The 14,770-nt window shown below is 37.1% G+C and overlaps 1 protein-coding gene across 1 annotated transcript in view; it reads left to right on the top strand.

The window, feature by feature from the left end:
* Positions 1-14,770, top strand: part of LOC149080797 (acetylcholine receptor subunit alpha-like 1) — a 171,277-nt gene that overhangs the window by 114,751 nt on the left and 41,756 nt on the right. Inside the window, exon 3 of the mRNA XM_089237478.1 lies at positions 9,414-9,523. Coding sequence (XP_089093604.1) covers positions 9,414-9,523 — 110 coding nt within the window. The remainder of the gene's footprint in view (positions 1-9,413; positions 9,524-14,770) is intronic.

Genomic DNA, 14,770 nt, shown 5'->3' with positions numbered 1-14,770 from the left:
TCGGTGAAACAACCGATGCTTTTCTTCTTGGCCGTAAGTTATACTTTTTAATAAGTAACCGTGTTGGCTCGTAAGACGGGACCTCCGATCGCGAATGTCGTCCCCTTGATACCGCAGTTCGCGTCTTATTGGGGAGTAGATGTAGGTTACGGTCCAGGAATCGAATCAACCTCTGCAAACGTTGAAACGCTTCACAAGAAAGAAAAACAAATGGAAGTTTCAACTTGTGTCGTTCGTTGCGTTGACGAGCTCCTCAAACTACGAATTAGAATCAAAGTACTAGTGTAGAAGCCCGGGTGAAATTAGGGATTTTGCACACTGGCATATAATGTAACAAGTTGTAACAAAATGTGCTTTAACATGACAACGCCTTGTTATATTTGTATATACTTTTTCGTTTTTTGTTTGATATGTCATTATTTCGATTAAATATACCCCGGCACAATTAGCATGGCAGAAATTACTATTTAGTACATAATACGTCGAGTTTGGGTTCGGTTTCTGAAGTAGGAGTCGAAGGGTTGTCGGGGCTGGAAAACCGATTATTTACACAGGTACGCTTTCAGCCGGGACAAGCAGGAATTTTGCCTCCCCACCCTCTCCGTATTGCCCCCCCCTCCACTACCCTTTGGTCCATCTCCCAGGACACCAAATCCCCGAAGTCACAATGATCAAAAGCGTACATCACTTAGTAGCCAAGAGTTCGCATTAAAGGCGTAATATGAAAATTTTGTGATCCCTCAATATACATGTATAGAAAATATTCATTTTCAAAAGGTTTTGATGTGATCACAAGACCTATTGAGTCGATATTTTAGGTGCAGATACTTTTATATGTTTGTTTTAAACCACACTGATCCACTGACGTTGATTTCGAGGTCGCTACACACTACTCTGGCGTGAAGTGGTCCCACGTCACGTCAGAGTAGTGTGCAGCGGCCTTCAGAGACAAAAATTACGACCGTCACGTCACGTTGGGTAAGAAATAATCGCACAAAATTAGTGGTCCAAACAAATTTCTTGTTTAAAAAAAGATTTCTGATGATGTTTGATTTAATTTTCGAAAATTAATTGCCTTTTTAATGATTCAGATTTGTTCCGTTTTGATGAGATCAAAACAAATGCCAGGGTGAAACTAAAGTCACAAAATTTTACAAAAAAATCACCAACATTACCATGTAATAAGGCCTTTGCTTAAAACCTACGGCTGTGTTCAATCCGATTAAGATCCGGTTAAAATTTCTAAACCAGTGGATTAATGTAAATCTGATATTAAATAATAATGATAACAGACCAGCTCCAAGTGAAGAAATTTCTGGATTTGATAAAAATGATCAATATACTAAATTTATTGAAGCAGGCAGCCATAATTTTTGGATTTATTTATATATAGTTTGCAAAAATACCAAATGACTGTTATACAAAGCACCCATTTCAAACGACACTCCCTCTCTCTCTCTCTCTCGCATCCTCCTCCTTCACTCTCATTTTGGGGTAACATAATATTACATTAGAATTAAATATGACAGAAAATAATAATGTAAAGGAATTGAGAAAAAAAAAGAAAATACAGTGTGGAACTTCGGTTAATGAGGTTAATTAGTTCCGCCAACGTAATCGTTATCCGAATCGCTCGTTATTCAAATCAAACTTCCCCATAGAAAGGGATGGATACTCGGATAATTCGTTCCACATTCATAGGCGTACGCAGAACTTTCTCCAGGGGGTTTCAGATTTTTTTCTTCTGGGGGTTTACGTTTTTTCCTTCAAAATAACACTATAATCTTGGCTCGGGGGTCCCCCGCCCTTTGCGTACGCCAATGTCCACAATTATTCATTCACATAAAAATTACTAATTAAAAGGGCATTCATTCAATAGTACATCGCTAATAATATAAAAAACTAGCTAATATATAATACCCGGCGCTGCACGGGTTTTCTTCAATGAGGCTTCTTGGATCACTTGACATCTCCCGCTTTCTTAGACGAACATACAAACCGTGTCTAAGTTAACCAATATGGCGACTCTCCCTGCGCGACTCATGAAAGAAACAAATCTAGATTTAAAGAAACGTAGCAATGAATATTTTTCTCCTTTTTCAAGAGGCGCTGGGTATTTCGATTCCCCCCTCTGAACTTCAAGTTATCGATCTGTCTATTTCAGCTTCCAAAAATACTTAATTAAAGCAGCGGAATTACTTCGATGTAATTTACGGGCCATAATTAATTTTAAAACATCCTAAACTATATGAATTTATTCAGTTCAATATTAAAAGACAATACGGATATTTCCATGATTGAGAAGATACAAATAAAAAGTTGAAATCAATTTCAACATATATTCATATTACATGAATATCAAACTCAAACGTATAGGTAAACAACTCCAACTAATTACTTCATATTTAATCTCCTGGGCTTCGTATCTCTAAGCGAACTCAATATTTCCAACATCGACAATTCAATATTGATATGGCGGAAACCCCCACTAAATTTCCGCATTTCTACAATAAAATCGCAATTTTAATACTGATTTCTATGGGGATCATCCTTTGCCTGACCCTCAATGACAAACCATTATAAAGGCATAAACTATTGTAAATATACTGGCAGCGTTATAAAGATGTGACAAACCATTGTAGAGGCATATACACGTCTGAAACGCATTGCTGGGGAACCACGGTAACAAAAGTAAACGTTCGGAAAGTGACTGTTGAGGCCCAAAAACTGTTGTTGCCCGACAGCTTTTTGGCCATTCGGGGCATTTTCCCTGCTCTGAAGAACTTTTAAAGTAACCTATCGTTCAAGTCGGGTCCCATTCGGTACAAATGCGAAATTTTGCGATGATCGATCCAAAATTGTAGATTAGTATAGAGAACATACACACACACACCCACACACAGACATACAGACACACAGAAAATCAATTTTATATACATAGATAATGCAATAAAATTGATATTATATAATGACACCATAAATAAACATGCAATACGATAATTAGAGATTCGTGAATTTCGATATTTTTTTTTTACAAAATCAGAAATTTCGCATTTATTCGCAATAACCAATTGCAAATGAAAAATTTCACACTCATTCAAAAAAAATAATTAAATAAATAACACTCTTGAATAAATAGCACATAGTTCAAATCAAAAATTTCGCATTGAAAAGAAACCAGTCTTATTACTGGAAAGTACTCGATTGAAATCGCATTGTAGTAGAGTCGAATTCTGTTACAACGAACTTCCAGAGACCGTAGAAATCCCTTTGGTATAACGAAAAAATTTCATTATAAAGGAATTCCAGGTTTTTGCATTGTTCCTATGTATACTTATCTGGGGGATTAAAAAAGTGTCCGTTAAAACGAGATTTTTTTTCGCTGTAACATAATTCTTTATAACGGGTTTCGACTGTGATATCTCTACTTCTTTTTTTCTCCTAATTCAATCTTATTTTCCAAATGCTTTTTATCCGAATCGGTCCAAAAATATTTACCTCTGTTATAACATACCCTGCTTAAAACATACACTGTGGGTATAACAAACCAAAATATAGAATATACCAAAAAATATAGTCAAAAACAGAAAAACAGCCTTTTGTGTACAACATTCATTATATGCGGGTGATATATACCCCTTGACGTTTTCTCATATATATAAAAAATCTTTCTCCACTGGTTGAAAATTGCCGCATGGCGATATATGACCGGAGTTGGTGTGCGGTAAAGTAGTTGAAGTTAGTGGGCGCTGTAGTCCAGGTCGATGTTTAGAGGTGTCGCGAGTACGATGCCCGGTTCACCCTTGTCAGGAACTTTCCCGATACTAGGGTACAACAGAAACGGCGACATGACCGCAGAAAAAATTGCTACCTCAGGGAGTCCCCCGTAGAGGGGTTAGCGCACCAACCTCTCGATGAGTATAAAAACAAGCCTGCCGTTCGGAATCAGTAATAAATTGTAGGTCCCGGTCTAAATCGGTCCCCCTCGTGTGCAAAATATGACCATGGTGTGACTAAAATGATCAAAATCATCAAATGATGTTTAGAGGTGTCCCGAGTTCGATACCCGGTTCGTTCCTTGTCAGGAACTTTTCTGACACAGAAAAGGCGACATGACTACAGAAAAATATTGCTATCGCAGAGGGAGTCCCACATCAAGAAGTTAGCGCACCAACCTCTCGGCGAGTATAATGAAGTCTGCCGTTCTCGGAATCTGAAAAAAAATTGTAGGACCAGGTCTAATATTAGCCCTTGTGTGCAGAAAATGACCGCGGTGCGGCAAAAATGATCAAATGAAAGAATGGGAGGGTTTTTTTTTTCGTTTATTAATATCAATAATTGAAAATTATTTTCTGCCTGTTATCAAAACTCAATGGGAAACAAAAATATAATCTCATCAATAATAATCTTACCGAGTTCTAAATGTTTATTTGGATTTATAAATAATCTTACGGGTTACCTGATATTCTCGGAAAACCTTTCATTCCGGGAAAATATTTCATCTTACATTCAATTTTTCCTGGAATCAATAACTGGAAGACATCAAAGAGAGAAAAACACAAACTATATTAGAAGAGTAATGTTTCATTTCTTTTCCCTGAATCTTTATTTATAAGAATTCTCCGAAGACATTATTATCTACGAAACATTTTAAATGAATACGAAAATGATTTTTAAATGTAAATAACTGCCTTGGGGTATCGTATAACCATGATCTTTTGACATTTATACTCTCTCATTACTAGTATTATTATTGTTGCCACCACTATTGCTGGGGGGGGGGGCAGCAGCAGGGCAATCTTACGTTGGCATGAGCGTTTGTATCAGGTGACGTCACAGGTAGCCATGGCAACCACCTGCAACAGGTGAAATTTCTGGAGAAAATCATAAATCCTATTGAAGGTGAACTGGAGTAGGAAGAGAAATTCCAAACATGGCCGACTGCTCCCAACTTGTTGAATGATATTTTCGATTCGATTCGAAGCTCTTTCGATTCATTGTAGTATCGATGGGGGAAAAATGAGAATACCGTAATGCAACTGAAATAATCCATTCAATTATTAGTTATTTATGGATTTTGGGATTAATGGTCTTCATCTTCAGTTGTTATCAGTCGTGAATGCGGCTTGTTGAATTAGATAAATATGTCGTCACGTGGGGTCGTGGAGGGTTATAGGGTGGAAAAATATATTTTCCAACTAGAAGAGTGGGGGAAAATGGAGCCTCTCTAAAGCCCCGTTTACATGTGCAAGATTGGGGTTCGCTTTGGTGATTATTACCTGCGTGGCAACTTTTTTTCTTCATAAGGGAAAAAAATGAGGGACGAAGATCCGTCAAAAGAGTCCCTTCCTTGTTGCGGAATAATGGTGGGTGACTCCGACCTCCTTCATAATCCTTTGTGCGGTGAAAGCTACTGTAAGCTCCTTCGTAAGCCATCTTAAACCGACCACTTCCGTTCAACCCACATACCAGTCACGAATTCCGGAAAGAAGAGGAGGAAATACCGGCATAAACTAAACGCTATGTAAACGGGTTGTAGCGAAAATCCCTGGTACGGGTAAATTCCCGGGATATTTTGTTGCGCATGTAAACGGGGCTAAAGAAGACGATGGGGTCTCATGCTGTTTCTCCAAGTTATTCAGCCGCTTTTCCACAGTCTTCGTCTGGAACATGCCATATAAGAAGTTTCCAAATGTTGCACAATAAAACGTTGGTCACAATATTCTGAATTATTTGGAGGATAAAAGTGACAATTTCGTATTGTAGCAGCAGGTTTGACGAAACGGGCAGATTCATTATGTTTATAGGGTTATCGTATAGGGGCGGGAGATTTATTACTAATTTAGAAGTGGGGTACCTCAAAGAAATGCCACAGATACCATTTAGTGGCATAGTCTGTCCTGATACTTGTTTTGGAGGTTTCGGAGTCACTGTTTTTTTATCATAAACATTTATTACGACGACACATAATAATTATCTTGGTTAATAAAAAAGGAAACAGACAGAAATTTTGAACCTCACGCTTTCGTGCGTACTGACTCTCTGCTGTTGTTTTCCAGACGGTCTCCTGCAGTAGCCGTGATCACGTGATATGATCGAGGTCGTTGAGCCGACTCTTGGGGGTCGTCTCCGTGGGATACTACAAGGTCATATTTACAGAAATATGTATCGTAATTTCCCCTTAACACTGTATAACTAACTTGAATCGATAGGTTGGACTTGCTTGACTAATGATAAGTTTGTTGCATGTGCTTGAATTCATCAACAGGCGAAGAGTTGTAGTGATGCCAAGGCCTTCTACGTTTATCGGGTTACTCAGCATACGGGATTATATTTTTTGCTCTTACACGAGTGACACCCCCCCCCCATCCAAATATGGTATTTGTGAAAATTACATGATGTTTTTCTTGGGATTATTTCAACTTAGAAAGTACTTTTCAGCCCCCCCCCCCCCCGGAGACCATGTAACGGACTGAATATTTCCGTAACAAGAACGGAGTGCTCAATGCTGACCTTCTCCATAGCCCACTAAACAATTATGAATGTCTAGTCGGCCGTGCCTTCTCCCTCCCTTCAAATCTTCCTTGAAGTTATTCCTTCTTTGAAGAGAGAAGCCACCTTTACTTGGGCTGGAAGAGAAACAGGGTGAACGAATTTCTATAATCATTCCAATATTACAAATGCTTGTGACTAGGCCATATTGGTGTTAGGTGCAAGAACGAAGAGGTCTACAGCAAGTGCGGAAACTATTTTGTATGTTGGGCTTTGATGACCAGTCTATGACACGCATTGAGACTGTTGGGCACATATTTCCGGCACAGCTCACTCAATAATAAATTGCTCATATCGAACAACTGGAATGGCGCTGGGTTTGAAAGAAAGCCTATGAAATCGGCATTCGATCAATGTAGTGTGAGGTGACAGTCAGATCTGAAAGGCATGAATTTAATCTGCCATCATTTGCCAATAATGTCAGGGAAAAACGAACTTAAAAGGAGCGTCAGCAATACTGACTAGAGAAAGAATTGCTATAAGATTTGACATCACAGCCGTTACCGTTTAGCTTCCGTAATACCAACTTTCAAACTAACTAACATAATCGTAAATTTTAGCCCAATCAGTGTTGGTATTTGCATGCGTGAGAAATGCAATACTGATAGTATATAATTCATGACAAGAGGCGTGAAATAATATTAAAAAGAAATGTTTATATATCATCTAATAGAATTGTTATCGGGAATTCCCAATCGTCCCAAAAAGTTTTCCAGATCCGTCCGAAAAATGTGTGAGCGAGAGTAACTTCATCAACTACGGTTACAACGATCCCTGGAGGATCCTAAGACTTGATTAACGATTCTAATATCCGGCCGAATTGCGCCGACACAACACGGTTTTCTACATATCGTTCTTTTACCTCCTCTCCCTAACACCCCCCCCCCCCACCTCTTGTTGACACGTACTGTACATGGTGGTATGGAACGTTGTGTAAACGTTCGATCTCGCATAGATTCGATCAATTATAGATCGTAGAATGGATGAGAATTAATCTCGTTTGTGATGGGGTATGTGTGTGTTTGTCCAGCTACGGTCTTATATTATCCGAAGGTATGATAGCGAGATTATCGATTGTGACTGAACCCGCGATAAAAATTTAGTTTGTCGATGTTTGATATTAAATCGGGTTACAAAAATCGCAGTAGACACCATTGTTGCAGATAATAAGTTGAAATGGTTTTTAGAAAAACAAGGTTTGAAACAAACATCATCTAAAACAGTTGGTGTAAATCTGCTGTCCACAGAATATTACTCTGTGGACAGCTTTAAAGTCACCGTTGGTTGATTCATTTTCAACTAGTTTCATTGTTGAAAAACTTATTTCCATAAAAATTACTGTAGGAAAACCTGTTACACAAAAATCATTGTTCGTAAACTCTGTTACAAAAAACATTGTTTGTAACCTCTATTACAAAAAAAAATATTGCTTCCATCCATTGTTAAAAAATAGTTGCTAATGACCATTGTTGAAATGTGAATTGGGAACAAATATTAAAAAAGAAATTTTTCACATTGAAAACTACTATAAAAAAGCCCCTACATTGCGGATAACAAAAAATGTGGTTGTAAAATATATATGTTGGAAGAAACTAAAAAAATCAATGAAATTAATCTTAGAGCAAATTATAGACACAAAAGAATTATTGGGGGAAAATTTGGTTTCGTAAGTCTTGTTGGAAACCTTTAATTTTGAATGTCGTTGCTGGGAAAGTCTTTTCTTGAATTCATTATTGGAAAAATCATTTCTTCAGGGCAGTGTTCAGAAAATCTTTACTTGAGGTCATTGTTAGAAAAATTTGTTTTGAATGTCCTTGTTGTGGGCATTTGCTCTCAATGTTGTCTTGTTGGGAACGCTTCTGTTTTTGAAAATCATGAGTGAAAATTTTTGTTCTGTATGTCATTGAAAGTCCTGCTTTGAAAGTCGTTGAGTTGTCATTGTTGAAAAATCTTTAATTCTGAAAGTCGTTGAGTTGTCCTTGTTGAAAAATCTTTAATTCTGAAAGTCGTTGAGTTGTCATTGTTGAAAAATCTTTAATTCTGAAAGTCATTGTTGAAAAATATTTATTTTAATTGTTGAAAAATATTTATTTTAATTGTTGAAAAATATTTATTTTAATTGTTGAAAAATATTTCTTATCATTGTTGAAAAATATTTATTTTCATTGTTGAAAAATCTTTTATTTCCTTTGTTGAAAAATCTTTTATTTCCTTTGTTGAAAAATCTTTTATTTCCTTTGTTGAAAAATCTTTTATTTCCTTTGTTGAAAAATCTTTTATTTCCTTTAGTGTGTGAAAAATCTTTTATTTCCTTTAGTGTGTGAAAAATCTTTTATTTCCTTTAGTGTGTGAAAAATCTTTTATTTCCTTTAGTGTGTGAAAAATCTTTTATTTTCATTGTTGGAAAATCTAATTCTGAAAGTCATTGTTGAAAAATCGTTTATTTTGAAAGTTATCGTTGAAAAATCTTTTTTCCAGTGATTTTTTGAAAAAAATTTATTTTGGAAGTAATTGATGAAAAAACTGTTGTCGTTCTAGTATTATTGTTTGGAAATTGTTTTGAGAGTCATTGTTAAAAATTTTCTGTTTTTAAGTTAATTGTAGATAAAAATGACTTTATATTCACTGTTGAAAAGGATGATTTTTTTTTTAAATTCTTGATCTTTGAAAAGTGATGATGATGACATCAAAAGTGATTTGATGGTAATTTTCGACAGTTACTTAAACACTATTTGAGTAGAATTTTCATTGTCCTAATATGTCCCCTAATGTAGAAAATAAAAATAATAATAATGATATACAAGACATAGTAATTGATCCATCATCTATTAATCGATCGATCATTTGCTTGTTATGTTCAGGAATGGTCAGACCATAAGCTGAAATGGGATCCAGATGAGTACGGTGGTGTGCAACAGCTCTACGTACCAGCGGAACAGATATGGTTACCTGACATCGTCCTGTACAACAAGTAAGCACAACTATTCACCACTTTTTTAAATTGGAAATAGTTCTAGTCCCTCATAATACGTTTAATATATGACAAACTATCTGATTTAAATGTGGCAGATCGCAACACTTCTAAAAGATGCAATTTTCAGCTATCCAACAACTCGAACACATTTCCGTTTAAAAGTTGCCATGTGACCAAACTGTCAGAATCGAATTCATCGAGATAAAACATTAGCACATGCATAGCGGATGAAGGCAAAATGTTTGATTTGAAAAATATTCAGTTGCGTATGAATATATAAATTTTTTGTATTTGAGAAATGTTTTTCAGGATGAATGCAAAAAATCTTTGATTTGAGAAATGTTTTTCAGAGAGATGAATTGCAAAATCTTTGATTTGAGAAATGTTTTTCAGAATGAATGCAAAATATTTGATTTGAGAAATGTTTTTCAGAATGAATGCAAAATCTTTGATTTGAGAAATGTTTTTTCAGATGAATGCGAAATCATTGAATTGAGAAATACTTTTCAGGATGAATGCGAAACCTTTGATTTGAGAAATATTTTTCGGAATGAATGCAAAATCTTTGATTTGAGAAATATTTTTCAGGATGAATACGAAACCTTGATTTGAGAAATGTTTTTCAGAATGAGTGCAAAATCCTTGATTTGAGAAATGTTTTTCAGATGAATGCAAAATCATTGAATTGAGAAATATTTTTCAGGATGAATGCAAATTCATTGATTTGAGAAATATTTTTCAGAATGATGACAATTTTTTTGATATGTAAGAAATGTTTTTTGGGACGAATGCAAAAGCTTTGATGTGAGGAAAAGTTTTGCGGATGAATGTACAAAATCTCTATTTTGAAAAATATTTTTGCGGATGAGTGCAAAATCTTTGATTTGAAAATTATTTTTCCGGTTGAACACAATTTTTTTATATCATAAAACGAATTTTGCGAATGAATGCAGAATTCTTACCTTTTCAATTTTATTTATTTTTGCGAAAAAAAATCGACATTTTTTTCATGAAATTTGGATTTTGTACTTGCGAAATTTACACGTATCTAGAGCCATAGTCTATCACTGTCTTAGGACGGGATTACACTATAAAAGTTTTGTAAATGCTACATGATAGAATTTGAAAAATTCCGCGAATAAGCTCACCTGTTGCATTTGCTCGATTGTAACCAATACGCTTATATAATGGTTGAATTTTTCAAGTTTTATAAAAGATCTTTTTACCAAACTTTTATAGTGTAATCTCGGCTTTATCCTGCTTTTTTTCTCGAGAAGTCACAACCTGCTCTTTGTTCAAGGATGGACGACGGGCCCGCTTGTTAAATCAGAAGGAAATGACGTAGCCTAGTTGCATTTGGCAAACATTAAAATAAATTATTCTGCTTCTTATAACTTGTGTACCTATGTGTATAAACTAAATATCCTCTGAGAGCGTGTCGCCTACAATAATTCATTAATTGGTTGAGCAAAGAATCAGACGGTGTGTTACATAACTGTCCCTTAAACATCTGGTCTGACCATCAAAATTCTGCAAATCGCCTATTTACCGTCATCATTCTGATCCATTCGGCCCTGTCTTTTTTTTTTTTAAATCCACCCACGACTTCGGGGGAGTATAGCACATACTGACTTCATTGAGGCAGCAGCACCCATTCTTCTCCGCGTCCCCGCCGCCACCACGTATTCCTTTCATGGAACGATCGTTAAAGGAACTGGCAGCGTAATGAGCTCTAATTTGATTGGTCCTTCGGACATTACTGCGGCACTATTTCACGTCAGCGCCGAGCGACCGACACTGGCTGGAAAGCAGAAACTGTACGATAACGAGTTCCTATCCAATCACTGATATCAGAGTCGATTATATCGGTGCTTTCTGAAAGTATGGAGTAGGCACCGCGTCGGTGTGGGGAGAGGCGAACACTCTGTGGGTTAACGTCCACGGCGCGTATGTATATATTCCAAGGATTTATTCAAAATTCCTGAAAATGAGATCCTGGAGCATTAAGGAGTGAGGGCTCGAGAATTCGTTGACGGGTCGGTAGTGATGAAGGAGTTTGGGGGGGGATACAGGGAATATAATTCTTTCCCCGCGCCTTTACCCCGTGCTGTTCTCTCTAGAGATACTGGTATGGCCTATTCATCGTTGACGTGGAAATCCATTTTCAGCATGGCAAGTTTTTGAAAGCTTCCTCGTGTAAGGATTTTCCAGGATGGCTTTGGGAGAATTCGGAGGGAGGGAGGGTAAGTGGGTGTGGTCTTGATCTTCCGGACATGATAATCGTTGGTTCGAACACGCGGAAACATATCTCGACCTCTGTTTCGGGAATAGCCCAGAGAATACATTATTATTATTATTATTATTATTATGCTCAGAATAAATATGCAGAGGAATCGCCAGACCGGTATAATGGATGTCTTTCCAGTCTGGTGTCTATACTGGTAGTTGTGTTAAGAAGTATGTTAATCATCGGGAAAAGGATTTAGTTATAGGGATATTATTGGCATATCAGACTCTGAATGTTTAGGAGGGTTTGTCGAATGGACGAATGACCCTGGCGGAAAATATGCATATCTGTTGTAATCAACTGCCTTGGGCCTGATGGCAGATATCACATTTTAGGATAAGAACACTTAAGGTCATGTCCTATTCATTTGCCCATGCTGCAATCTTGTTTAAGTTGGTCTCTGGAACAACTCCCCATAGCTCTGATGGCAGATATCACATTTTTACAATCTGGTGTGCGTGTGTTTGTGTGGGTAATATGAATAATTAATCGTTCAGTGCACTACTACTACTGAACTATACATGTATCTCGTAAACATTCCTCTAAGAATTTTCGATGTACTGGTGCATGCCGGAACGTACGTGGTCCCAAGATATTCATGCTGCCAGAGTTGTTTTTTTTTTGGATATTTTACAGAGGCGGTCATCTATCTCTATATCTATATTTTTAAATAGAACTGACAGGTACGTAAATACTGAGTTGAAGATCCCGCTGCAGCCTGTTTCATCTCCGCGCATGAGGCTAACTCCCATCTTTTTAAACGTTTCAAGACGCTAAAACTCAGCGCGACAGGTCCACACCATAACAGGGAGCGTTTGTAGTTTGTAACGCGGAGTTTTATAGTTTGCTGAGTCTCAGTGTACTTTTGGTCGTGAGATCATTACGCCCGTCAATTTCCTTAATCTACGTTTCTCGCGTTGACCTTCATTTCTTCCAGGCACTTTTTGGAGAAGGAGGCGGAGGTTACGAAAAATTAAACAACGCAGATTGATCGACCGTAGGGATGTGTTCGAATACTTCCAAAGCCTCCTGCGGCCTCATACTACTACTACCAAGAACGTCTTGGTGCTTCTCAGATGCTGCTTCTTTCGCAGATTTTTGTGCTCGTGACACAAAATATGTAAGGTGAGAGCAAGTCTTTCAAATACAAATGCAAGGCCACAACAGGTAAAATTTCCAACGAGGTGGCTGAGAAAAGGATGCTCATAACAAATATGGATGCCATATATTTCTAAAATACAGCAACCCCCCCCCCCCCAAATTAAAAATTCAATACTAAAAACTAAAAAAAATATAGGTCATAAAATATAATACAACGCTTTACAAAATATTTATATTTGTCTTATCTAAGTAGCTTCTCTCAATATGTTTATCGTATTTCTTTTTGAACGTGTCAATTTCGTTAGAATTTACTACTGCCTGGGGTAAACTATTCAGTCATTCATAATCCTATTAGAGATAAAATGTCAGCGATACCCTAACCAGGACTTGTATCTTACTATTCGGTTCTGGTGCCCCCTGTCGAAGCAGTCAATTGACGGAGTATTAATAATTCATGGTCCATCCTATCCATCCCGTTGAAAATTTTAAACACTTCAATCATATACCCCGACACCTGCTTTCTTCCAACGTAAACATATTCAAAAAATGAAGTCTTTCTTTTGAACCCAAGCCCCGTCCATTTGCGAACAAGGATATGCGTCGCTCTTCTCTGCGCCTCCTCGACCAAATCTATGTCCCTCTGTAGGTATGATCTCCAAAATCTTACCGCATACTTCAGTCCATAACGGAAAAGCGGAAGAATGACTTTAGGCGAACAAAAGGAGACCTTTTTCGAAATGAAACCGAGCAATTTCTATTCGATTTTTTGACCACCGCTGAGCAATGTTCAGAAAACCTAAGTCGCTCGTCAATGAGAATTTGCAAATCGCTGACCCTAGTTGCATCCGAGATAGTGACGTCATTCAACTCGTTAGAGAAACGTGGGTTGCTCGAACCAAAATGATCGAGCATGCACTCATCAACACTTAAGGTCATGCTCTATTCATTTGCCCATGCTGCAATCTTGTTTAAGTTGGTCTCTGGAACAACTCTCCATAGCTCTGATTCCCGACTACCCCCATTAGCTTCGTGTCATCTGTGAATTTTCTAACAATCCCATTGATAGCCTGATCGATCTCATCGGTAAAATTGAAAATAAAAAACATGGGACCAAAGGCACTTCCTTGAGGGACTACACTTGTAGCATTTATCCAATCAGAGAATTCCCATTTCGCCATAATCCGTTGTGACCACTATTCTATACAATTAAGCAAGTTGCCCTCCAATTCCTATCTCATGTAAACTCTTGAAGCGTTTCACGAGATTGGGAATGGGGCTCGAACCTCCAGCTTACGTTTGAATTTTCTACAACCTGTTAATACTTGGGATGGTGAGTTTCACTCAAACACTCGAATTCGACGAGAATATTGGTTGTTTTTTTTTTTTTTTTTTTTTTTGCTAACACAAATAGGCTTGCATTTACGTTCAAACGTTTCTGAAAACAATGTTATTGATACCAGGATTCAATACGTCATTCAATTCAAAAAATAGAAGACGGGTGACAGCACTAGTAGAACAGGAAACAAGACGGATTGATAATTCTAACAACATAATTAGATTATAGTGATCACATTTAAACTCATAATATGCATTCCGGCATACACCGATTCCTTAGAAATACCACAGATGAATGTGTAGAAGGGACATGTAAGGTTAGTAGTATATAGTGGTACGCCTGAATGATGGTGGCGATTCCACATCCAAGCAAAAGAAAATTATTCAACATTTTTATAGAAGCACATTACCAAACACCATTGCTGATTAAATTCCTTAATCAAAGCTGAAGCTTCTGTTTGTGTCAACTAGAATGCCATCCACATACATACAGGTATACCTCTAATTGACAGAGAGAAAGA

The sequence above is a fragment of the Pholcus phalangioides genome, unplaced genomic scaffold (assembly GCF_987345545.1).
Source record: "Pholcus phalangioides strain wild (caught in Gottingen) unplaced genomic scaffold, Ppha-v1.0 ptg000010l_1, whole genome shotgun sequence".
Classification (NCBI taxonomy): domain Eukaryota; kingdom Metazoa; phylum Arthropoda; class Arachnida; order Araneae; family Pholcidae; genus Pholcus; species Pholcus phalangioides.
This window is presented reverse-complemented; position numbering and strand designations above follow the sequence as displayed.